This window comes from Odontomachus brunneus, unplaced genomic scaffold, assembly GCF_010583005.1.
Source record: "Odontomachus brunneus isolate Ranch 3 - 2012 unplaced genomic scaffold, Obru_v1 Obru_scaffold_182, whole genome shotgun sequence".
Classification (NCBI taxonomy): domain Eukaryota; kingdom Metazoa; phylum Arthropoda; class Insecta; order Hymenoptera; family Formicidae; genus Odontomachus; species Odontomachus brunneus.
The window spans coordinates 389,667-416,529 of record NW_022639632.1 but is presented as its reverse complement, the minus strand read 5'-3'; the positions used below and the strand labels follow the sequence as shown (position 1 = coordinate 416,529).

The following is a 26,863-nucleotide window of genomic DNA, read 5'->3' as shown; positions in this document are numbered from 1 at the left end:
GGGGGGGGGGGGGGGGGGGGGGGGGGAAATCCGCGGCGCGAATTACATTCCGCGGGGCAGGCCTTCCATTAAACGACGCCTCGAGTGAATCGCTCGAATACTGATTTATTTATGATACGCGCGCGCGAGCGAACGCACTTCAAGCTTACGCGAAACGCAACGCGCGCGTAACACACCAGCGCTACTGTGTATACGCGCGCGCGTAATCTTCGTGACGTTACGTTATAGTCCGATAAGTAACTAAATTATATAGGGTGTCCGGTAACTCACAGAAGAGCCGCGAGTACAGGTAGATTAGGTTAAACAGAACAAAAAATTCCTCTACCATTTTGTGAACAATGTAAAATTTTGAATCATTAATCTTAAAGAAGATTCATGAATCTTTGATAGTTCATCATTGAAAATGTAAACTTGAAAAATGCGGTTCCGAAGGAAACGAATTTAAAGTTTTAAGTCTTGTTAGCTATGTTTAACTATGGATTTCGGCTACTTATATTTAATCAGCTGTTTCGGGGTCATAAAGTATGGCCTCTCCGACCAAGTCTTCCTTAACAATCTTCTCGTCTTTATGAGCCATTCTGGCTTCCCGTGACTTGCATGAACCTCGACGCTCAGTAACCTTCAGTCGTTCAGCGTCGCGCTGATTGGCGAGAATTTTGACTAGAGAACCAATTTCTACTCCCAACACCCTCGTGATTTTTAATAAGAGTATAAATTGTTCATTAAAGATGCAGGCTCTATACCAGCAAAAAACCGCAGTTTCTATAATTTAAAAAATAGAACAAATATGCTCTCTTAAGCGAATTGTCATATCGCAACGTTGAAACTTTCATTATTGTCTCAGATATAGCCAAAGCTCTAAAGTATCATTTCGATAAATCTTGAAAAAGGAATTCTTCGTAAATCGCTCGAAGAACTTTCTTCCTACTTACGCGCTTTGTTTCCTACCTATGCGTCACATCGGTTTACAACCTGTAAGTTCGATAAATATACGAATTTGGATTTAGAACTTTACATGCATATTCCCAAAGTTTCAGACTTTTAAAATATATTTTAAACCTAACAAAGTAGAATACCGTCTTAATTCTTTAAGCTGTACTTTTTATTTCTTGGTAGATTTCTTTCAAGAAAATCAGAAAGTCAAAATTCGAAATGGCGGATTCGATATGACAACCGTAAGTTTTAAACATTAGTATTCTCACTTTTAACATCTTCTGAAAATAACGACAACAGTTTTGATCAAAACTTGCAGCGAAAAATATTATTAATATTTCAATAGTTTATTGTAAAAAATAGGGATTAAAGTTTTGACAAAATATGTAAAATATATAAAATACTATTAGTTACCGTGAATAAACTATTAATATTTCGATGTGTCGATTCCTAATAGTTAGCAATAATTCTTGTTTAGAAAAAGTGTTTTTCCCTTTATCTTTATTTGCTTATAATAATTAAATGTTCAAATTATATTTTACTTTCTCTTAGTTCCTTATGTTTGTGCAAGAGTGTATAGTAATAATATAATCGACTGTGTTTGTTGATAAATTAGTTAAAATCAGTAAAAATGAAGAAGAGATAAGTAGGACGCCCGATACATTGACAAAAAAATACTTGAAAATTTATTTATTAGATATAAAATTTATTTCTAAGAAATGAAGTTTTTTTGCTATAAATAAACTTTGTATCCCACGAATAAATTTTTAAGTATTCTTTTTTCCTGAGTGCACGGCTCAAAGGGTTACGCGGTGAATCTATCATCTTCCACGTCACAAGTTCAATCTTGAATCCCAATTATTATATTCTAATTAATTCCCCCTATATTCTGAAATCTCCATTGCACACTTATTTTGATTCCTACAGTTACGAAAAAGCAATGTCCCCGTGACCATGTCTCACGGTAAATAACAGATTCTACTGGCGACTTGTAAAATCATCGATAATTAGCTGCCGGTAATTAGTGCCATTGGTCGCCGGCGAGACGGTACTATTGAGAAAGGCCTGCCGGGCGGACGATTACCATATACTGTCCGATCCAATCGACGTGCCTCCCGTCCTTCGATCGACCGTCATTTTTCATCGGATTGATAATTTTCCACGAACGCCGACGACGGTTAGATTCGTATCGATGACGGCGGCGACAACGGCGGCGGCGGCGGCGACGGCTATTCGCAAAGTCACCTGACTTGTTTTTCTGCGCGACAGAAAGCGTCGTCGCCCGAGGAAACGTATCACGCGTCACGGATCATCTGCGATTTTACATTGACACGTAGGCTCGATAGAGCGAGCGGCGCGTGTACTCGAACGGAATACGCCTGCGCGCCGGATAATCATGCGATCTGCCGATCGATCGCAAATCACAGGTCGCTCCGGAGCGACAAACGGGGCGAGTCGAATTTTGGGACGGCGAATCGCGATCGACGAAAGTTAATAAATATTTCACAGGCGTGCGCGGCCGTAATAACCGCTTGAAAAATCACCGGCGGCCTCTTAAATAATGCCGACTCCGACGTTTCGCGCATATCCGTCCGAGATCCAATTTACCGCTCGCATGTGTAATCCTCAATCATCCGGCCGGCCGCGCAGGAGATCGCGGCGCATTAATTAATCGAAATAGGTCAGCATTATTTGCCGAATGATGAAAGCCCGCTATTTGCGCGTCGCGCGCACACCCTGCTCGCTCGCCGTTGCGGAAAAGTCCGCTCGCTCTTACGTCATTATGTTGTTACACGTATCACGATAATGATAACCCGGCCGGCGATGGGCCGAGTATGTCAGGCGTGTTCCAAAGAGTTACACATCAAATCGAGAGTCAACAAATTACCCCGCGTTTAAACGAGAGACCGCTCCGACTTGGAAGGGAGCCGTGTAATTATTGCGTCGTTAAGCTGAGCCCCTTACACGGCCGGCCACGGACCTTCGCGAGACTCGTCGACATTTAAATGAACGTTAACACCGAGTTTGACGAGACGCGACAAGGTGTCCGAGGTGTATCGGCGAAAATAGCGACGAGCGTTTTTCTTCCGCGCTTGGACATCGACCAGAACGAGACCTTATACTCCCTTAACAGAAATCGAACCTCGTCCGCGTCTAATAACCACGATAGATGGTACATTTGTGTCTACGTCAATTGTGTGTACGTCAGTACACCGGTAATGTAACGCTCACTTCTCCTAGCGGCTAGATAAATAAGTAAGCTGACGATTAAACAAACGTAAATTACAATTATGAGATGAAAAGCCATAAGTAGATAGACATTTGTTACTTCAGCTACATTGCCAACAAAAGGACTTGGTTTACAAAAAAAGAACATCTTTACCATACTTATCCGCACTTATATCAAACCTTTTTCTGTTTATATTCTTACCGTAATATCACAGTAGTTACAGTTTATACATTTTACGATGTAAATTTTCAACCTTCACAATTTTTAATTTCTTTTACTTGTTACTATTTATCACGGACATTATATTATCAAAAAAAAATCTACTTTATTATATTCTAACTTATCTATCTATTATCACAATATTATATTGCTACTTCTCGACTCCTGTACATTTTCATCTACATTTGTACATTTACATCTACATTTGTATATTTTAATTTACCCTTTTAACATCCCACACATTCCCATCCTTATCCCTACTTTTCTTTTTCATCTTTGATATCCCTCAGCCTCTTGTCTCTTTTTCTCCATAGCTTTTTCAAAACATTGCCTTTCACTTCACTTAGGTCATCACCCCATATCCTCTTCCATTCTTCTTCACTATCACTCCCTAACTTTTTAAACCATTCTTTTGTAGTCTGACACGTATCCACATAATGCCTTATACAATCTTGAAGAACCATAAACAGTCGCTAACCAGTAATGTAACGCTTAATTCTGCCTTTTTGAAATTTTTATGAAATTAACATAATCTCAATTATGATTTTTTTCCTAGTCCTTTTTTTAAATGTTAGTGGGGTGATATAACAGCTAGTTTATGTATTTTAGAATAGACAATGCCGTCTACTCTATCATATCTAATATGTAATGACTAGACAACGGTTAGCTTACAAACTTGATACTATATTTCAGTGAATAATCAACTGACAACGAATTAATAACGAGCTAGAAAATTTAATGTAGCTTGTACTAGCTAAATATAGCTACAAAGAGAATTTTACGGCAAGAATACTATACTATACTATACTATGGATTTTGTAACCGAGAAATAAACCAATATATATATAATATTTAATATTATAATATTTCGCAGTAATTCACTATTTTTTCATTTCATGTATGTTACTTATTTTAAAATGTGCTATTAAAATACTTGCTGTGTTTCCAGCGAAATCTGTTATCTCTAAAGAAATTTATTGTGTTCCTTAGCAAGATAAATTTACTGGCAGTCTATTCTTGGGCTATTAAAAACATAGTAAAATCGAGAAGAGTTTTGATGGAAGAAAACTATAATATTTTCTGCGTGTAAGTAGTAGCTTTTAATTCAGGTCGGCTAGTGCCGAATACATTTCTACTCAGGTTGTAACGGCGTACGAAGTGGATGCGTGCAGTCGCGGATTGTTTCCACAAAAATATTTCGTGCACTCATGCGTGTCTGCAGTTAGCTTTTAAAACTCATCGCACAGTTACGAGAAATTGAACTACGAATGTTATTGCGTAAAATAAAACATTTGCAAAAGTCACAATATTCGAGCGCTTAATTAATAATATTTCGTGCTGTGTATTGCACAGAGATATTTATATATTCAATTTATATCTTGTTAATGATAGAGGCAGGCTATCTTGTTTTTGGAAAAAAAAATTCATCGCGGAAATATTCAATTTGATGAAAAATCTCGCACGTGCTTGTCGCTTCACGAGTCCCCGAGAGATAATCAAAGCGCGATAAAACAGATCTTTTCCACGTCTTTCACCCGTAGGAACGCGTACGAAGGAAATGTCGTTCGTGTGAATGAATAAAGCAGCTGGTAGAGTTGAAAAATACAGTGCGAGTAAACGCAATTTAATAGCGGGGAATAATATTATCGCATTTTATTTAATTAACTAACTTAGATGATACGCAGATATAACCGCGAAAATTCCGTCTCTTCTTTCCGTCCGTTTAAATGAGTTAATGCGCGCAAGAGGTTGCTGTGCCATGAATTTTTCGTGTTTTCTACGCATTTCTCCTCCGCCGCCATTGCACTTTACGCCCCTTAATTAAACGTCACGCGCGTATTAATATGAAACTAACGATCGTGCTATTTATCCTCTAAGCGTATCCCCCTCATTCATTTATTTACGAACGACTCCATTGTGCTGGCATTTTAATTTTTGCGGAAGCACCTTTTTGCGAATTTTTATCGCGCGCAGTGCAAAATATTATTTCGCAAAATATTATATAAATATTCCGCTCCGCGGAAAAATCCTCGGAATTTAATTCCCTGAAATTAGTACGATAAAAGCACCTTTATAAATACGGCACGGTATTTTTGCACGACGGACTTCCTGAATTTCTCAAAAAAGAAAAGGACAGTTATTGTTATCGCACCCCACGATAACGTTCGCTCTGCACCGATATTCCGATCGATCTCTTCTTGAAATTCACGCAGCTTTTACGACATCTTTCTCCTTTTTGTCTCTGAAAAGAATACGACGTCACAAAGGCTCGCATGCGGATGATTCCGGTGAATGGACGTGATTAATTTCGCAGGGTAAATAACCTTTTTGTACCACTCCGATCCATCACTCGAACAATGCGCGTATCCTGGCGCCTTGCCTGCTTCATTCTTATAGCCGCGTGGCCGGCGTAAATCACATATATAAATATTTATCCGACAATGAGTCCGTTGACAATCACCGCGGCTGACACGGCGACGCGACGCGTCATTAAGGATTTTTAATTGCACGAATCGCGCAGCGCGACGAAATCGCGGCTGTTGCGTACATAAATGTCTCCGTGTGTGTTCTTATTCTATGTAAAATACGAGTAAAATGTCGCAATATGAAGCGTACACGATAGCTGTCGGGCGGATAGCAATTTATTATGCGGCCGCTTAATTTATCACCTGAGCTGCTCATAGCAAGTCTTACGGAAACGGAAAGGAAAAAAGGGCGAGTTGCGGATTTAATAACTCGATCACTCGGGTTACGTGGGTGTAAGGGCTTGCGCACATAGATTGCCGTAACCGTAGACGTAAGGCGTAAACTTAAGCTGAAGAACCAATCGGAATATTGCTTTAGGATTCTTCTAGCTAGAAGAAGATTGACGTGACCGTATAAGTGCGGTTCAGACTGCCAAGTAACCTTTTCCAAGTGATACACGCCGATTTTTTCATCTGTTGAGGTCTGATCCAAAAACTCAAAAAATTATTTCTGCTAAAAAATTATTATGATAATTTATACTAAAAAAACTGTTCAACATTGTTTAGATCCTTTATATAAAGTGTTCTATTTTTAAAAATATAAGAAGATATGATAAAATATCTCACAAACAACACATCTTTGACAAAAATCTTTCAAATAAAAGTTGATTGGTTTCAAGGGACACGTAAGATGATAATTTCTGCTTGATTTTCTAAAGTTTTTTTCAAGATCATAATAATCCACTATATATATATTTCTTTTTTAATGCAGAACGATGAAATAAATCGATTACTATCATAAAGTATTATGATCTTATTGAAAAAAGTAAGACAATCTTATCGTAATCTTGGAAGAGATCCACAAAATAATTAATTAATTAAAATAGAATATCTTTTGTAAGTGGTCTAAACAATATTCAGATATTTTTTAGTATAAATTATAATTTATCTCTCATGTTCCTGAATCAACGTTCCCAAAAGATGGAAAAAATCGGCGAGTATCATTTGGAAAAGGTTATATATTTATGAGTAACTAGCATTTTAAACAGATGAATCTTAGTTACTTTTGTATATTATCAGATTTATCGACATTTTTATCTTCTTCCAGAGTACAAAAAATATTTTTTAGTTCCTAAGAAAAATCCTAATCGGTCGTTTAACTAAATTTATGTCTTATTCCACACAACACAACATAAAATTGGAACATAAGACATCTTAAAGACGTCTCTCAGACTTTGAAATATAAGACATCTCCAAGACGTCTTATGTCCCGATTTTAGACGTTGTATTATGTGGGATGTCTATGACTACGGCAATTTATGTGTGAAAGTTTTAATCATCAAATCATCACGCGAATACGATTTCTTCCCCAAATTGCAAAAAAGAATTACGATAGCGTTCGACACCGTAAAGCTGATTGCCATTGCTGCCCACGAATTTCGTTTGACAGAAATCTCCAGCGACCAGTCAGCTCATTACGTTTCTATGCGTTTATTGTTATAAACGAGAACGTGTTGCGCGAATGCGTGTAATTCGAGAATCGACGAGCCGTGAGACGCTTGAAAGGCGCAAGATTAATGAGTTTCCCTTCAGCTGTCCGCTCGCTTTTTGCGGCGCAATGAAAATCGTCTCGTGCCCAAAAAAAGCACTCAACTGCGAGATCATTCGGCCTTCCCGTGTGATTTAAGTCTAGCCGCTCAGACGGACATTGTCGTGTTAATTGGGTCTAGACAACTATACGAGAAAGACAAATCTAGTCGAAATAGTCAAATATCTAGTGAAATATGAACAAACTTACAATTTCGACTGAAATTACCAGAATCCTGTTCTGGTTAACAAGAACTTCTAGTCAACTGAAATACTCTAATCAACTGTTTAATCTGAACAGTCCCACAGAACTTCCTACAGGAATCTTCTTGTTCTTAATAGATTATTATGCTATGTCACTATATTTTTTTATGTTATGTACACCATATCTTTTTTTATCCGTGAATTCTTGACGAAATTCCATTATATATATCAAGAGAATTATTCTAAAATAAAAGGAAAATATTCTACACACAATATTATTCTCCTTTATCACAAAAAACTCTTTCACAGTAGAAGTTTATTAATTGTATTATTATTAATTGTTTTCAAATTATATTATATTTAATCAAGACTTTGGTTAACCAAAGATTTCTGGTTAATCAGAATGTTGTTAATTGGAACAGAATTCTAATAGCTTCAACCGAAATTCTGCTTCGTTCATATTTCACTAGACATCTGGTCTCAATTCAACTAAACTTTTCTTTCCCATGTACAAATTCGACGGCGTGAAACGTCGATACGCTTGTAGAAATTAATCTGTTGCGTTTCACGCCTCTTCACGTCAGTCTCGTTATTTTCGCGTGCGATCACCCACGCGTGCCCGCGCGTTCGCTGAAAACGCAATTCCGATGCGTCTCGTTCTCCTCGTCATCTATTTTCTTAGTTACCAGTTTCTCGTTTTGTCCCTCTCCCTTCCTCCCTGCCCCCTCTCGCGAGTGAGCGACGCGATGCGAATAAACATTTACCCGGAGAAGTACCACGCACTTCCGGCCGAACGTCAATTAGAGACATGTGTAAGGGCTGCGCGCGGAATGCGTGTTTACTCGTTGTAGATTCTCATCATTCTCTAACGACACTCGAGTAGTCGTTAGTCTCTGCGCCGGTGTCCTCTCGGTCTATACGGCGTATTACAGGCACGACAACTCAATCGAGATGACGCGAAGCGCTTTAAAACCTTCCTACGCCCCGCTCTTATTAATATTCCGCGGTGGTACCGTGAGTGGTTACGTCTGTTATACCGACACGGCGTCGAGTGCACGATTACGCCGATGTTTATAATTGACACCTCGCGGAAGCTTCGTGTTCACTTCGGACATAAGAGCGAATTCGTAGCAGCATCAATTCAGACTTTCAGTGCTGCGTTGAATTACGTGAAGCGACTCGAATCGAAATTTTGCCACTACTTTGACGCTTTTGAAAATAGTTTGCACCTACTTAGATGACATATAGCCCAAATAAAACCTACTTTGACAATATTGATACTAATTTATGCTATTTAACATTCATTTCTGTTTATTATATTTTTTTATAATTTCATGAAAAAATCTTATGTAGGAGCTAAAGCTTCAATAGAGGTTTGCAACTGAATTTATTTTGCTGCTATTCTAAGATCCTATTATAATACAACTCTAAAGAAAGCAAAAACGAAAATTTCAAACATAATCCAAGTCAAAGTTGGAATAAATTATATCGTTAGAATTAAATTTGCTTAGCTCCTACTGCGTTGTAGAATTCAAGATTTAAAATAGAGCCAAAATTTCGATCTGGGGGTTACAACGTTATTATTCTCTGCACAAAAATCATTATTTTTGTATTTGGAACTAAAATATTTGGTATATGATTTGGTTTACATTGTCGTATTTTTTATTCATGTCGAGTAAAATGTATTAGTGAAAAAGTAAAATATCCATAACGACAATTAAATATTTTGGTTGCATTTACCAAATATTTGGTCGATCTCATTTTAAATAAATTGGTTTCACATACCAAATAGTCATATTGACAATAAAATCTCTTTTAGTGTGCTTATACGAAAAAAATGTCTTATTGCTGCAGCTAATGGTGGTTTGTTGAAAGTATACTTGTTGCTGTAGCAACGAATTCGCTGCTGTAACTGAAACTTTTACTATCTTTGTTACTAAATCCAAGAAAAAAATAATCTTCTGCTTAGTGAAATCCTCTTTTACATAGCCTCAAGAGGATTCTTCTAATATCAAAAGAAAATCCTAACAGCCATAAAAAAAGAACTCTAATTGCAAAAAATGCTATTTTCTGTAATTCCATATTCTAAGAGAAAATTTTTACCGAAATAAATTGGTTCTCTTCTAATGAAGAGGAATAATATTGTGCTTAAAATTTTTCCCCCTATCGTTTTAAGAGAATCCTCTTGAAGCCACATATAAGAGAATTTCGCTAAGAATGCACGGAAAAAAGATATGGTGCACATAATCACACGGAAAGAAAACAAAACTCCGTTAGTGTAACTGAATTTTCTGTTACTTGGGAACCTGATAAAAAATTCGGTTGTAGAAATAGGAAGATTCCTGTAGGAGGTTTCTACTCAGCCAATTGCTCTCAGTTATCTCAACTGAGTTTTAATGCAGCTGAATGTTCAGATAAATGTTCTCAATGACAGAGATATTATTTCTTATCAACGAGTTTTTCGTCTGCTTTTCACTCAGTTACTCGGACTGAAGTTATATTTTCCATGCGGAAATATTTAATTGTAAGCAGCACAGTTGCGTCACCCTAATTATCTTTGTGTGATAGTAATGTGTATGGTCGATATGACCCGGTTACTTTAGTACATCAAGGTAGTTGAGCGTGATCTGATTATGACAACCAGAAATCGATTGGGGTAACATTTACCATAGATACACTTTGGTTGGAGCAAGCAGATATTGTTACTGTATCTCAGCAATTGTTTTGTGGTTACAGCAACCACGTAATTAGTTGTTTCGGGTTTTACTATGGGTTAGTATAGCTAGATTTATATGTGAGTCAACTACACTGTTTTTTTTTGTATGAGATTATATTTCTTTAGGGTGTACATCGATTTCATAGTTAAATATATGCTTATACTTTTATACTTTTAGCAGTTATACTTTTAGGTATCCATATGTTACTACAATATTTATCTACCATTTGCAGATCTACCATCTACCATTTCTGCTAGTTTAACTTTCTTTCCGTGCACTGAGAGAAAAAATGATTGATCTAATTAAAATTATGGTTATTTTTGGTCCTAACCGTTTGGTTGTTCTAACACGAAAAAGATAGTAACATGCACATAAAGTTATTATCACACGGAAAAGAATTTCAATTCGTGTAACTAAATAGACGAAAAATAATATCTCTGTTATTGTAATCGAAAACATTCGTCTGAACATTTTCCGCTACATTAAAACTCAGTTAAGGTAACTGAGAGTAATTTGGCTGAGTAGGAGTCTCCTACAGGAATCTTCCTGTTTCTACAAATGAGTTATTTATCTAGTCCCCAGACAACAGAAAATACAATTACACTAACTGAGTTGTTTTTTCTATGTGAACTGACATTATATAATAGAATGTAACATAGAACAACAGAATAATTTCCATAATTTACAGTAATTATTTTTTTACGTGATTATATGGTTATAGATATCAAACATTTTTTCTTAGTATGTGATATCGCAATGTTGCTTTCGCCTTTGCGCGGTCTCGAGGAAGTTACAGAAAAATAAGTTCGGATTTCAACGTCCTCGCGTAACTTCAAAGCGCCCACGATAGAGCGGCTGGACTTTTCTAAAATGAGAAATATCGTCACGATCCTCCCGCTCCTCGAGACTGCAATACGACTTACGACCATCTCCCTTCGACTCGATTGTTGTTACATTACGTGCACTCTCATACCACTTGCTGTCGAGTGGATTAGAAAACGATGCCGACAAGCGCTTGCGGTATCGATAGATGTCAATCCGCTTGCTCGTACACGTAAAAGCCACTTGAGCGCTGCTTGACAGATACTCCCGCGAGGCTAATTACCGATTCCACGTCGCATTAATGAACTTGCTTTGACTTGTCCCCACTCGACATCACCGCGAGACCTTCCCTGCGCTTTCACGAGCGTCGGCGCGCCGGCCTCTATGTGGACGTGTCTGGGAAGAACACCTAGCTGCCCGTGCGGATTAAGCCGGCGTGCAGCTTATGCGACGCGTCGAATATATTATGAGCGCCGCGGACTAGTTGATATCAACCGAGCGGGGACGACGGGGAAATATACAAATTATGGACCGTCCTTGTGCAGCGCGGGCGGCCTCCTCCTCGCGCTCTCGAAGGTATCGATTAAAAATTAAAATGCGCTGACGTCTGTTACTGCTATATATCCGATCGATCATTCGGCGGGGATTAACCTATACGACGACGAATGCAAATGATGACGTTCGCCGGCGCGGTCGACATTATGATCGTAATTTTAGGCGATTTAGCATAATACCGAAGTTTCCCGATGCGACAACGTCATCGCGTCTAGCCCGCGTTTCCAACGGCATGGACCGAGAAGCACTGTGCTTCCATTGTCCGCGAAGGATGTCGGGCCATTCATATTCATATTCCGCCGAGAGCTGCGGCCTGGCCGGAAAAATTCAGTGACTCGTCTCGGGGGCCTCTATCACCGACACGGTACGCTCCAACGAATCCTAGTTATCGTAACTACGAGGGAGCGCGTCGCCGCGAGACCATCCCCAAAGTGGGTGGACGCAGCTTGAGAGGATCGTACTGGGACATGTTGTTATATTTGAGCATAGAGCCTCGTACGCGGAAAATATGGGACGAAGCTGCGACCCACCGTCGTCCGTCTTGTTCTCTCAACGCGCGCGTTTCGCGCGATCCGGCAGGACGGAACGTACGGCGATAAAAGTGTCTTACGATCGTCATTCTTTCGCGAAAGGAAAGATAACACTGCTGTCTCGGTTACCTTTCGACCTCCTCTGGCATTTTCCCTCCGACTATGGCCAAAGGAAAGTTAATTGAGTGCCCTTTTTTTTCTCCCGCCTATTACCTTTCTGCATTTTGTAGTTGGTCGAACGACATTTGCTGTACTCGGCAAACTCTAATTTGTAACTTGAATCGCGGAAACGACATATTTGCGATATAATGAGAAAATTTAACGAGCGACTCACGTCGCGCTCGCGACGCGTGTGTTCCAGGTGAAAAAGAGAAAGAGAGAGAGAGGGAGAGAAAGGTAGAGAGAAAGAGAGAGAGACAGAGAGAAAGAGAGAGCGAATGAGAGAGAAAGAGAGAGAGACAGATGTCGACGGATGTCGACGAGGTTGCCTTTCATTAGCGAGAAACACGTTCGATTCAGCGCCAATCATGCGGTACCTACTGATGCTCCAGATACTAATCGCCGTGGTGCAGCCCAACCTCGAGGCCAAGCAGCGTGCGCCTAACGTCAGAGGTGAGTTTTGCATTAATACAATGATATCTTTGTGCTCTTAAGAAACGTAATTCATCCACGACACATCAATCTTGTTCGATCATCTCGCGATTTGGACGCGACGATGTCGTAGACGGAGGAAGCTGCTCTCGATATGCCGATTGCCTGCGTCCTCTCCATATCCAGCTTCTCCCGCGATCCGATAAAGAGGGAGAGGCAGGGAGACAGAGAGGGAGGGAGGGAGAGAAATTCGTGATACAGGCCGAAATACGACGGAATCGCGCCGGTTCGATTCGCATGCAGTCCCGCGTGTCCACTTTCTCGAGTTTCTTCGACTCGCATGAAAACTGGCCGCGGCGGGTTCTCCAGCAAAGAAGCCTTACCTTTGCGGGACGCGCTCCTATTAAGAGCACGAATAGGAGCGGGTCGCAGACATCTCGACGCGGCGCGGCGGATTTTGCAAGCGGCAAAAGTGGGCAAGAAAGAGAAGGAATCGCGCAGTTCCTCCGGAGTAAAGTCGGGGTGTGTCGTAAAATGCTAATTCCCGGCTTATTTATACGTCGGGACGCCTTAATGGCTGTTAAAGGCTGATGCTGATTTTTAATTATGCCGATAAATATTTCGAGTGTGTGTCTCGGCGGTGTAGTGGCGCGGGTCATCACTCGAAAGACTCGTAATTGATTATCGTCCGGCGATGCTCGGGGAATGACATGAATATTGTGCCCGGTTTTGGCGGCGCCGCGCGATTTCGCCGATCTTATTGGCGAATATCGACCGGCGTCCGCGATGGTTGGCGGACAGCCAATCGGTATAACTTTTAGCGCTGTTCCTGACGTGAGTGCGCCGTACAGATAAGATGCTGATCCCGCAAAGCCGCGACGTCGCGATGCCGTTCGAATCTATGGCGATTCATACGCTGTCGAGCACGCGTGTGTGGAAATTAACAAATGTATACGTTTGATTAATCAAATCAAATCAAATAATTTAAATCAATAACGTGATAAAAGACGCGCGAGAGTCACGCGTGTGTATGTTCGGCACGATCGACACGCTACCTATTTGTATCTGACGATCGGTGAGAAAATGCATTCTTGTGTGCACGTGTAAATCCGAGTCGAAATTTTGACCTTACTTTCAGCCTTACTATTCCATTTAATATTTATTTTGATATTCTACATCAACCTCTTTTGATTCTATTTAACTCATCCGAGTCGAAATTTTAATTTTACTTTTAGCTTCACTATTCCATTCAACATTTATTTTGACGCTAAAGAAAGTGAAAAGGGAAAGGGATTTCAGGCATGATAAAATTAAGAGTAAATTGTATCATTAGAATTAAACCTACTTTGCTCCTGCTGCGTTGCAAAAATCAAAGTTTAATATAGAGCCAAAGACTCAGGAAGTAGCTCAGACTGAACGTTCCTTTACGTTATTTTGCAAACAAACACGTAAAATTTTAAGTTATTGTTTAAAAAAGACTGATGAATGATCGCGCGTTACACTGAAGAAAGGATTCTGTTGTCGAAACGAAAATTTAATACACCGAGCCAAAATTCGCTTAAAATAGGAGCAACCAAATATTTGGTGATTGCAACCAAACATTTAAATGTCGCTTATATGTGTTGTTTTCTTACTAATACATCCTACTTGGCACAAGTAAAGAACATGCTAATGCCAATCAAATGTGTGTACCCAGAGATATTTTATTTCCAAATATAACAATAATTTGTTCAGTATTTGTTCAATATTATTCAATGGAAGGTATGATGGTAAATGCCATTTGCGTTGTGTGCTCGTATATTGGAACAAGTTGAAAAGGGATTTCTACTTTGCAAATAACTATGTAAATTTTTTTAAAATTGAAAACTATTTTATTTCTTAACTCTAAAAAAATTCTAAATTTCTGAGTGACTAATTAAAGAAAACTGGCAATGTATTGCGCGTGATCATTCGCCAATCTTCTTTAACTAACAACTAAAAAATCTACACGATTATTTGCAGAGTGATGAAAGACTCTTTTGTTCAATTTGATTTAATGTACAATCACGCAACAGAAGTCGTACTTATCGTTATCTCGTATAGCATGTAATCATATAATCTTGTTTGATTAATAACTCCAAATTTGTCTGTGGTTGTTTACAAAACGTTTGCAGAGAAATTTTGTGTTTAGTTTGTCTATACGAATTTCCCACCTGTCGTCAAACATCTCCTTGATGAGAAATTTATTTCGGGGTCCTTATCAGGTTGATACCAATCAATTTTCTTATTTCTATGAGATGATATTATCGAGTCCTAATGATTAATAAGATCCTATTTACTAATAATCCTTATTATTGATAAAGTTCTGAATGCTAAGCTGCGTTACATGAATTATCAGGACTTAATAATATCACTCTGTAGATAACTGATTAGGTTCAATCTGATTAAAACTGTAGGATAAGTTTCTAATTGGACCGTATAAAGGATCAAAAGAAGGATGTTAAAAATAAGCTATTTTTTAACAAATAACAATTATTTGTCCATCAGGCCGGGAGAAAGTTATGAAAATCGGGATTTATTATTGCTGAAACAGTTATATGAAATGCTCTTTAAGTTTTGTACTTTTAATGTTTTTAAAATAAAATCAATTGCACATTTATGTGTGGGAAGGTGAGTAGTCCATGTAGAGAACATAATTTTTTATTCCCATAATATACAAAGTATCTCTTTCCTATCTGATATTTTGACAATCAAATGTATAGAAATCATGGGATTTTAAAAGAAAAGATTTAGAAAAGAAGACGTTTTTGACAGAAGTTGTAGAATTTTTAGGAAAGTATCGGTCAGGGGACGAGTTGATAGAAAAACAGTGACTCCTCCTTGACAACGACCCGCCAATTAAAATAATAGCTAATGAAAGGAGAGTGATTGAGCGCAAAATAGAAGAGAGTTCTCTTGTACTATTGTATCGATCAAATTATTTGTATAAACTATTTGTAAACTATTTCGGCTAAATTATCATTAAACGTTGTTAGTCTAATCTTTTTTAAACGTGTACCTGTCATAGACGCACGAACACAACAATATATGTGACGGCGTCGCGAAGCCCAGCGATAAGCTACGTGGTAAGCTTTCTCTGATTTTTTCCTTCTTTTCTTTCACTTCTCAAAGCATCTCAAACAAAAAATTTGTTAGGTAAGGACGAGAAAATGTAAATAGAACGTTTTTCCTTCTGGATCCCTCTGTATGTCAACGTACAAACATTGCGTAAAAAAAAAAAACAAAAAACAGACTTAGCTACATTTACTACTCACTTTTCAAGACATAAATGTGCAACAGATTTTATTCTAAAGATATATCAAGAGTACAAAGCTTAAGAAAATATGACTTCATATGACTATTTCCACAATTAACGATAATAAATCCCGATTTTTCTTCCTGGGACCTGGCAGACAGATAATTGTTATTTTCTGTTTCCAGAGGATCCCGCACGAACAGTTTTCAATGATTAATATAGGTTCCGCGATTGGACGAAAAATGGCCTACTTTTTAACATCCTCCTGCCAAAGTGCTTCGCGCAGTTAGACGTCAGCTTGAGTACGCGAGCTCTGTCTGGTCTTAAGCTCCATTTACGCGATCGTACTTGCGTCGAATCGTTTGTCAAACGTGTGTCCAAAGACGCGACAGGTCGGAGTGATGGATAGCGTCTTTCTTTCTCGGCTGCTTTCGCGCGCGCACACGAGCATACGCGCCGAGCCGGCGTGCCGGGGAAAACTCTCGCGCGCTGCTTCGTTAACATCGCGCGGAGACGACGATCTTCCGACGTGACCGGCGCGCGAAGACGGATTTCGCGAGCGATTCTTAGCGACCGAGATACAAAAAGAGACCGGATTTCACGGGGTGCGACGCAACGCGAGCAATACAAAAACAAGCCGACGCGAAAGACAATAAGTCGCGGAGAGAAGTGCTCGGCGTCGCGTTGAGAGACGCGGGGTCCTTTTCAATGTAGATCGCCGTCGGTAGCGTCTCCTAATGAGCCCGACCGCTCGTAAATATTTATTCGTCCCGTAGGCGAGGAGACAATACGCGAGACGTCGAATTATACCACCGGGACCGCGGAAGACGGACGGAAAGGAGAAAGAGAAGGAGAGGAAGAGAGAGAGAGAGAAAGAGCCATTTCGAAATTATCCTCTCGTTAAGGGGTAGTTATTATGATCAGGCAAAATTACACGGCGTGCGTGGGGGACTTGTTTACCGAACTGCGTGGCCTGAGAGCCCGGGTTGCGGGTAACTGACACGGAGCAATTTGTCCGGCTCGCGATAACCGCCGGCGTCTCTCTTTGGTGATTGCTGAATTATTAACTCGCTGGGGAGGTAACGTAATGACGAGACATTAGTGCGGTTTGCGCCTCGTCGCGCCGATTGCCTTTCTCTCTTCCAGTTTGGAAATTAGCCAGTCGTGCCGGCGCGAAAGAAAGCAACCTCCTCGAGATCCCGCGAGATCGTTTCCGACGAAGCGAGAGGCGCGACGAATCCCGGGAATCGGCAAAGTGTAAATGCTGAGAGAAAGAGACAGATAGATAGATTTATTCAATCTGAGGGAAGTAATATCTTTAAACATACAAATACAAATACAGAGAATACAGCAAGAAATAATAGATAGTTAATAAGTTTGAATTAAAATAAGATTTCTGCAATTATAATAATAAAATAATTCGAGCCGAAATTTGGTCCTATGTTAAACCTTGAATTCTACAACACAGTAGGAGCTAAGTTAGTAAAGTAGGTTTAATTCTAATGATATAATTTATTCCTATTTTGATTCTGATAATATCTGAAATTTTCTTTTTTATTTTCTTTAGCGTCAAAATAGGTTATATTATAGGCTTCAGAATATCAAAATAAGTGTTGAATGGAATGATAAGGCTGAAAGAATAGAAACAAAATTTTTACTCGGGAATAGAATAGAATTTTTACTCGGGGCTAGATGGACAAAAATAGTTATGTTTTACAATGTTTGAATATTAAACTAATATAGTGTAAAGATGCGCAACAGTTTAATCCTTAAAAGTTTTAAGCTCACAGCACATAATCTTGAAGTTTTTTAAAAAGTAGATTTTGGGAGGACGCTAAAGAGGAAACGTCAATGATATTTACAAACAGGGAATTCTAAAGATATATCACCGTTACACTAGTGGAAAGATAGGAGAACAACTCGTAAAGATAGGAAGGCGATTGAGGATAATATAAGTCAGGCAACCAATCTGAAGTAAGCCTCTATGTCTTACAGTCAGCTATTCCTCACAAATCCTCACAAATACGATATATGCGCGTCGTACTGAAGCTCATATGTGAAACCAGATAGTTGAATTAAAAGAACTGTGTAATTTGATATTTTGTTTGGCTGTCAAATCACAAAATGCAGCTGCGCAATAATCAAATTATGGAAAAACTAATGATGCAATTGCCCACGAATTCTATAATTAAAATAACAAATAAATAAATAACAAATCACGATGCATGTTAATTTGGTAGAGCAAAAAAAGAGAGAGAGAGAGAGAGAATACGAGGAAAACCGTACGTTCACATATGTTGTTGCGAGTCTAAGGCAGAAAAACATCTCGCAAGTTGCCGGTACAGAACCATGTCCTGTGATCAACATGGGAGCATTCTCCTTCGTTCCCAAGGTGTATTTCGAGTGTATTTGTCGATCTTGCGAAGATTACGCGCAAATGACACGTGTCTTTGCTATTTCTGTCTTTGCCCACGTAGTACGTAGAGTACACAAGAGTTGGCTCCCGTGACCACTGGATGCAATCAATGTTTCGATTGAAAACATATCGACCCCGTACTCCGGCCTCCCGATTTAGAACGGTGTGGACCGCCGTTTGAAATTGGTTTCCTCGGGATTGAATGGGGGATCACAAAATCGTTTAGACGGATTCCGATTGGAATACATATAATTGCTCGGAGCAACCCAATTTACATGTTGGTCCCGTACGCTCGTTACATATTCCGGCCGGCATTTTTAATGACGGCGAATTCCCGTCAGCGTCAAAAGGTTTACAAGAGATTGGCCGCTGCCGCGACATAAATTATTGACGCGAGCGCTGGAAACAAATAAATAAATAAGTAAATAACTACGCAGAGAGAGAGAGAGAGAGAGAGAGAGAGAGAGAGAGAGAGAGAGAGAGAGAGAAAGAAAAAGAGAAATTCGCAACGTCCACGTTCGTTTCCGCGCGCGCGTTGAATAAAATGCCCGTCGGTCCGCGAAATATCGTAATCCCGAAACATTCCACGCACACGTCGAAGAGTCCGTATCCTTTTTATCTTCCGACGAGAATCACGGACACGCGATGGCGCCAAACGTTCGCAAAATCGACGACGACGACGAGATGGAGCAGAAGGAGAAGAGGAAGAAGAAGAATAAGAGCCAAACGCCTAGCCGCCGAGCCGATCTCGCGTTCGTAAAACCAACACGACGAGGCGCCCATTCATGGCTCGAACACGTTGAAAAATCGCCCGTTCGTTCGCCGCATAAATGCAAGGACCGGCCGAGCGGCGCGGCGCGGCGTGGGCGCGCCGCGCGTATATATCCGTGGCAGCATATTATAGTACAGCACGGCCACAAAAGCGCGCGAGAGAGAAGTGCGCGGCGCATCCGCGCGCACGCAAGCGCACCTGCACAGGGACCCTCGGACGCGCGCGTGCGCATGCGCGCGCGGAGGCGACCGCGTGGGCAAACGCTGTCAATGGACCCCGATACTCGCTCGCGCGTGTGAGATTCCTTTCCCTCCTTCTCCTCGGCCACGGTTCGGGCTTTGATGCTCTGGACACGCAGCTTGGGTTGCAGCCGTGAGAGATAAAAGATAAACCGCGTGCGCGCGTGTAGGCATGCACACGCATGCGGAATTCGCGAAATCCCAAAAACGCTACGGAGTAAGTGGGCGCGCAGATGAGACGGCGCGAGACTTCATTGTCGGGAGATATCGCGACGATTTGTCTTCGACTCCGTGCGTTGTCCAACAACTCGATCTGCTTGTCCTGGGTGTCCTGGGTGTTCTTAATTCATCGTAGATATGCGCAATTTCGTGGAGAAAGAGAAGTATGATAATATGGCGGCGATATAAATTTCAAATAAGGACGACGAGCGCAAGATAAATAGACGCGAAAATATGAAAACGTCGTATCTTTTATCACGCTTATGATAATGATGTTTCTTTTTGGTTTCTTTTTGGTTCAAAGCAAACACGTAACCTTGCGGGACCAGAAGTCTCTCTCTCTCTCTTTCTCTCTCTCTTGTATTAAAAAAAAAGAAAAGAACTAAAACGCCATTGCATTAAAATCAAATTAAGATCGAAAGGTCAACACAACAACCGAGTTTTTTGGCTTCGGTGTGCCTCGCGACCAGTTCTCTCCACTCTTATTACCGGTCTCGCGTGAGAGCCCGGCGCGCGCAGCGCGATTATAAATAAAATATATGAAAAAGGTCAGCCGCGTCGAATCTCTGTCCCTCGTCGTATAATACCGCGCGTGCCCCTTTTATCTCCGTTAAACGTTCGCGACATAAATCATAAGGAGTCGTGCGTGTACACCGGGGCGGGAGAAAGATTCAATGGGCGATACGTAACGCAAACACTGCCTCGCAACGGCCATTGTGACAGGTACAGCGACGACCCCGCTTGCGACTTAACGCGATATTGTGCCCAGATGCGTTAGGTGCATCTATCTCTCCGCGAGATAATAAATTGCAAACATAACCAGCCATTTACCCGAGTACACTTATTCCTCGTGGCCGCACGCTACACGGACATGCGCCTTATCTCCGGTAACCATTTCTGCGGAACAAGAACTCCGGAGATATTTCTCTCAAGAACCAAGGGTGCCTCTGATGCTGCGCGCCCGGCACATCGCGGCGAGAGAATCTCAGATATTTTCTGTAACCTGGTCGCCGCACGTTGCCCTTTATCTAAATCCCGCCGCGAGAGCGACACCGCGATAACAAATATCTGCTTTACGGAGGAGTAAAACTTTACACGCCGGCTAAGACTGCGGCGAGCCACCGATTTACGATTTACTCCGCGAGATCCACCCGCGCGCGGGATCCCACGTTCCCGTACACGAAGATGATTCATATGGGGGAACACAGCGCGAGGAATCGCCAGCTTGTCGGGCCGACCTCCTGCTTTCGACGTCACGGCACTCTCTTACTGGAAATCTGAATCAAATTTCTTGCGCGTGCAAAATCATACGATTTGTCGTGAGTAACACGCACGCATGTGTGTACACGCACATGCTGATACGTCTCTCCTCACCATGTCGCGCGGACAAAACAGAAGCGGCGGTGCGAGTTGGCATTAGTGGCAGAAAGAGCCGCGAACTGTAGAGTCTGTTCCCCGGGGAGCGCCGGGGAGGACATCGCCGGTGAGTAAACTCGAGCGCGCCATCGGCACGTGAGAAATTTCCCCGCGTCGTCTGACTCGACATCGCAGTCACTTATCGAACGTGTAAACTACCTGCCACTGTGTTTTCCGGCCGGGACAGTGCAGTAACGGACTTCACCGATTTCCCCGGGGCCACCGAGTTACGATATCTCCAGCGATAAGAAACGATGAACTCGAGAATCCGACGAGAAAGACGGAGAGAGCGCGCGCTCGATAAAGCTTGACGCATTATACCGTAGCGATACGTAAGCGCGTGAACAAGACGAGTCGCGTCGTGCTGCTTCACCAGAGAATGAATAAAGAGCACGACTAAAAATTTACCCAATCCTGATCGGATTGGTGCCAATTTGTTATCTGGTTTGTATGAGATGGTGTTATCGGTTTTTCAGGAATAAATCATGTAATACAGTATGGCAATCCGGAATCTTGTTAACCCTTTGAGCAACGGTACAAAGAGAGCGGCCAAGCTCTCATAACTTTTTAGCCCCATTTTGTCTTATTCGACATCTTAAATTATAATTATTGTGTGATGGATTAAAGTGTCAAAATGATACGTCTCACCATTCGGGACAAAATGACCTAAAAAATATATATTTTGTCAAAATAAATGGTTTCGAAATAAATCATTGGAACCCTTACAAAAACGTATAGAAAATATTGTAAGAAATAAGAGATGAAAGTTTTTACCAATAAAATATATATAATACGGATTATAAATGTTAATAATATTTATTAATTTAGGGTAACATTTACCAACTCCAATTAACTTAATCGTCGATTAATCCCGTTGTGACCAGCAAATAGTTTTTGACCAACTCTGCTAGTTGAATAGGTATAATTAAATAGCTATAAATAGTTACAATTTTGTCAAAAAAAAATTCAAGATTTCAAATACCGCAAAATGAGGTTAAATTTTGCCGTACTGTTTACACTATTTATTTTCTCAAATAGTGATTTTTTCACGATATAATCGATTATAAATAAATTTGTTCACGCATTTTTGTTAGTTTTTTGTCGGCTTTTATACTATCATCCTTAAATTTTTGATCTTCTTTTCTCGTATTAAAAGAATAAGAAACTAATACTGATTAATTTGCGCGCGCAGAGTCAAGGTATAAATTGGCACAAAACATTAATGCAAATTTGCACCTGTGTGCCCTTGGTGTTTTCGGTGTTCAGATGTATGCACTCTCCGAGAGTTAATAACAAGAATTATTAGTAACTAATTTAAACTACTGGGTGTTGCCTGGGTTTCTCATATCTATAGAATATCTAAACTAAATTATCATAAAGTGTCAAGGGAAAATCAATGGGGAAGGGATAGAGTGTCGAGATTTCCTGCAACCTATATGTTCCGCAGGATCCTACAGAATAACTATGCAAATTTTAGTTTTAATCGATTATAGGATTTTAGAGTTAACAGGGAACATACAGACAGACATCCTATTTTATATATATACATATTATATTAGGATCTTATTAATCGTCTGATATAGGCGCAGTATCTGATAGATAGTTTTATATCTCAAATTTTCAATGTTTATTGTTTATGTATTCTCTTATTATGATCTCCTCCACAGTTTAATATTTGCCGAGTACGAGGGAAATTGAATAAACAATGCGAGGACTCGGCGTCTTATCAAAACCGAACGCATGTTGTTAGTTATTAAATTTTCAAGTATTTGTAGCCCCGTAAAAAATATAGTACCGCTTATAAAGTAGAGAATGGGTAAAATTATTAGATAAATTAAGGTTTGATGGGAGAAAGTATATAATAGTGTACGTTGGACAAAGATATTCTTGACAGATATACACTGTCTAATACTTAAGAATTTAGCGACCTGCTGCAATTATTTCCGATGTGATAGATTCTCGCGATGTTTGTTTGATTCTTTCTCTATCTATTTGATAATACACGGAAAAAGAATCTTGTTAAATTAGCCAATTTTTGGGATGAAATATAAATTCCAGAAATTCTAATTGAATTATCAGAATTTAGTCTAAATTATCAAAATTTCTAGTTAACTCCAACAGAAATCTAGTGATTTCAATCGGCATTTCCGAATCGTTCGTATTTCACCAGAAATTCATCGAAACAAACATTTTGCTGTGTATGATTGAGAAGAATTGACTTATATTTTTGAAATACATGTTGCAATCATTTACACTATCAAAAAGTTCTACTCTTGAGGGTTAATAATACCCGATAACATCATCTTATATAAACTAGATAACTGATCGGGATCAACTAGATCAGGGTTATGGGATAAGTTTCTGATCGGGAGTCCGTACGGAAAAAAAAGATTTGCTAATATATGGACAACTAAAATTATTAACTGCAGGAGCAAATTTTCTTGCTTTCATAGCAAAGTTATTTAGTTGTGATAGCTAAAAGATTTGCTAATATATATATATATATATATATGTATATATATATATATATATATATATATATATATATTAGCAAATCTTTTAGCTATCACAACTAAGTAACTTTGCTATGAAAGCAAGAAAATTTGCTCCTGCAGTTAATAATTTTAGTTGTTCATGTATTAATAAATTTTTTTTCCGTGCGCGTTAAAGTTCGTGGCGCTTCGTCGATGGATGAATATTTGCTAAACGTACGCACGCGGGTGTCCAAGTAGATGAGGAGCAAGATTATCTCTCTTTCTCTCGAAAAGGATCACTGCTGCAGCCTGCTCCGATCTGAGACCGCGTGGGCTTTATTCGTTATTGCTGATCGGCCACGACCCACGCTCGACAGCATCTTCTCGTCCTGTCTGCCCCCGCAGGTGCGAATCAGTCACTCTTCTCGGACAACGTACATACACGCCACTCCCGCTAAGTGGCGAAATAATAGCGGCAGTCTGTGGCGGCCGCGGGAGCAGGTCGTTTTGCGTCCGCGGCCTTATAGTCGGCGTTGCGCACCGTAAATCACGAGAAAATATCGTTCACGTCGCGGGAAACCAGGGGGAGAGAGTGTCGGTGGGAACTGCCGATCCGAGAAAGCCGGTCTCTTTTCGGCGAGGCCTTGAATCATTTCGATGATCGAAACCGCGAATCGTGCATCATTGCGAAAGATTTAGCCCATGAAATATCCGATAAATCGCCGATACATATTCGTACGTGTATCAATAAATTATAATAAATTTCGAGATCCCTTCGCGCTGTGCGTACATTTTAACCTTGACGACGTATTGCCTCAAACATGAGATCGAATTCGCTTAACAGCGCTTCCAACGCGACGTTTCACGTCGCCGAGCCGCGCGACACAATTTGCAAACTCGAGACAGCGTCGCGAGAGTCTCGCAAAATGCGCTCACAAATTGCCACGGGAGCAAGTGTCGTCTGACGAGCGTGTCAGGTACGCATTTAATTAAATGAAAGGGTGAACATCGAGATCATCGCGTCGCGTGCTTCATCTATATCCAGCCATGTGCGAGCATCGGTCCGCCGTCACCGACAACAACAATAACATTGAGAAATAGTCCCATGGACGTAGGAATATCTGAACGGAGCACAAGGTGTCTCTATGAACGTGGGGTGTGAAGTTTTAGGAGTGACAGGAAATATCCGTCGCGGCCATCTTGGTTGATCAAAATTGCTATATGCAGAGTATGTCATAAGGTAAGGTCAATCAACTAGGCTACAGCGGGGTAAATTAAATAGCGGAGGAATTTGGATAATATTAAGCGTTTGCGACAATTTCAGAAAAATATGAGACATCTTGTTTTATGTTTGAAGTATGCTATATATTCATATTTTTATAGTATATATCATATTTTTCTGAAATTGTCGCAAACACTTAATATTATCCAAATTCCCTCGCTATTCAATTTACCCCGCTGTATCCTATGAAGTGATAGAGCTTGAGAATACATAATATATAATATATATTATATAATACATAATATATAATATATATATTATATACATATATATATAAACTTTTTTATGATATATAAACTTTTTTCATGATGTATAAGCTTTTTTATATTTGTTATGGTTTAATAAACACAACGCTTTATACAAATGTACAAAAAGTGTTGGAACCTCTTAATATTTCGAAAATTACGCATCTTTGAAAAAAAATCTTTTATTCAAGAGAAAGTTCTACGGTTTTAAGTGATGTATTACGTAATAAAATTAGTATAATCTTGAATAGCGTTGTCATTGTTACATAAGGATCACCTTACGTAAATTTTTGAATAGAAGTCCCTATCTTTTATTGTATATTCTTGTATCTTATTTCTAAAGTTTTCCAAAACACTTTAATAAAGTTCTTTTTTGTCAAATACCTTTCAAATCATGAGCCTTTAAAATTTAAGGTGATCCTTATGTAATCTTGACAACGCTCAAAGTCATACTAATTTTATTAAGTAATGCATCACTTAAAATTCTACAACTTTTATGTAGAAAAACATTTTTTTCAAAAATTAAAAAAATTAAAATTTAAAAAATTAAAAATTAAAATTAAAATTAAAATTTAAAATATAAAATTTAATTGAAATTTATAAAATTAAAAAGTTTTAACACATCCTGTACACCCGTATAAAGCGCTGTATTTAAACCATAGTAAAGACAAAAAAGTTTATGTATATTATATATTCTACTCAAGTCCCTCTTTCACGCCTCCTAATTGGTTGTTCTTATCTTTTGATATATCTTGTATGTAACCAACGAAATACGTAGACTCAGATATATATTTTCACGTCATGCGCAGTCGCGCGGCGTAATTTTGACCGAGGCATATTGTTTTAAAGTTATGTATTCTATTTACCATTCTGTAAACTGAAATAATGTCTGTAGCAAAGAGTTTTATTCTCTTCTATAATATGCCTGATTATTAAGCGACATGCTGCAAAAGTAGGAAAACCGTAGAATGAAAGAATAAAAATACAATCAGAATGGAGATAATGGAATTTGTGACGTCAGAAGCGAGGAACAACATGCTGATGGAAGTTGCGTGCCATTTCTAAATAAAGATAAATATGGACGAAAGAGCACTTGAGACTGTTTGAGCATACTTGTAAAATTGTCCGAAAGGTATTCCTTTCCCTTTCCCCTGACGATTAATAAATAGTCATGTAATAAATGGTAAAATGAGGCATGCAGACAAAACAAACTCATTTCATCATTTTACATGTCTCATTTCACCACTTATTATATGTCTATTTATTGATCGTCGGAGGAAAGGGATACCTTTCGGACAATTTCACAAGTGTGCTCAAGCAATCTCCAATGCTCTTTCGTCCATATTTATCTTTATTTAAAAATGGCACGCAATTTTCAGCATGTCATTTCTCGCTTCTGACGTCACAAATCCGACATGGCCGGCGAAGTATAAGGAGCCTTAAGCTTTACTCCGCGGAAATATGCTCCGTCCAGATATTCCTACGTCCATGGAATTGCGTCCTATCAGCAATGCCGGCCGTTCATGTTCGTCCGGTCTGCGCGAGCCCGCCGATCCGCAAAAATAAAATTCGTTTGATTTGCTCGCGTCGCACTGGCGCGTTATCGCGGGCTTCATCGATCAGCGTATCTGTTGGAGCGCGACACGTGCGCGCGTTCGCAGTAACGCGCACGG

The 26,863-nt window shown here is 39.7% G+C and overlaps 1 protein-coding gene across 4 annotated transcripts in view; it reads left to right on the top strand.

Annotated features, from left to right (window-relative positions):
* The window catches only part of LOC116851620 (A disintegrin and metalloproteinase with thrombospondin motifs 7-like), a 79,398-nt gene that overhangs the window by 2,208 nt on the left and 50,327 nt on the right, over positions 1-26,863 (top strand). For all 4 annotated transcript variants that reach the window (XM_032831230.1, XM_032831229.1, XM_032831228.1 and 1 more), the window contains one exon: positions 12,624-12,874. In XM_032831230.1, the coding sequence (XP_032687121.1) occupies positions 12,700-12,874 (175 nt within the window). In that variant the 5' untranslated portion in view covers positions 12,624-12,699. The remainder of the gene's footprint in view (positions 1-12,623; positions 12,875-26,863) is intronic.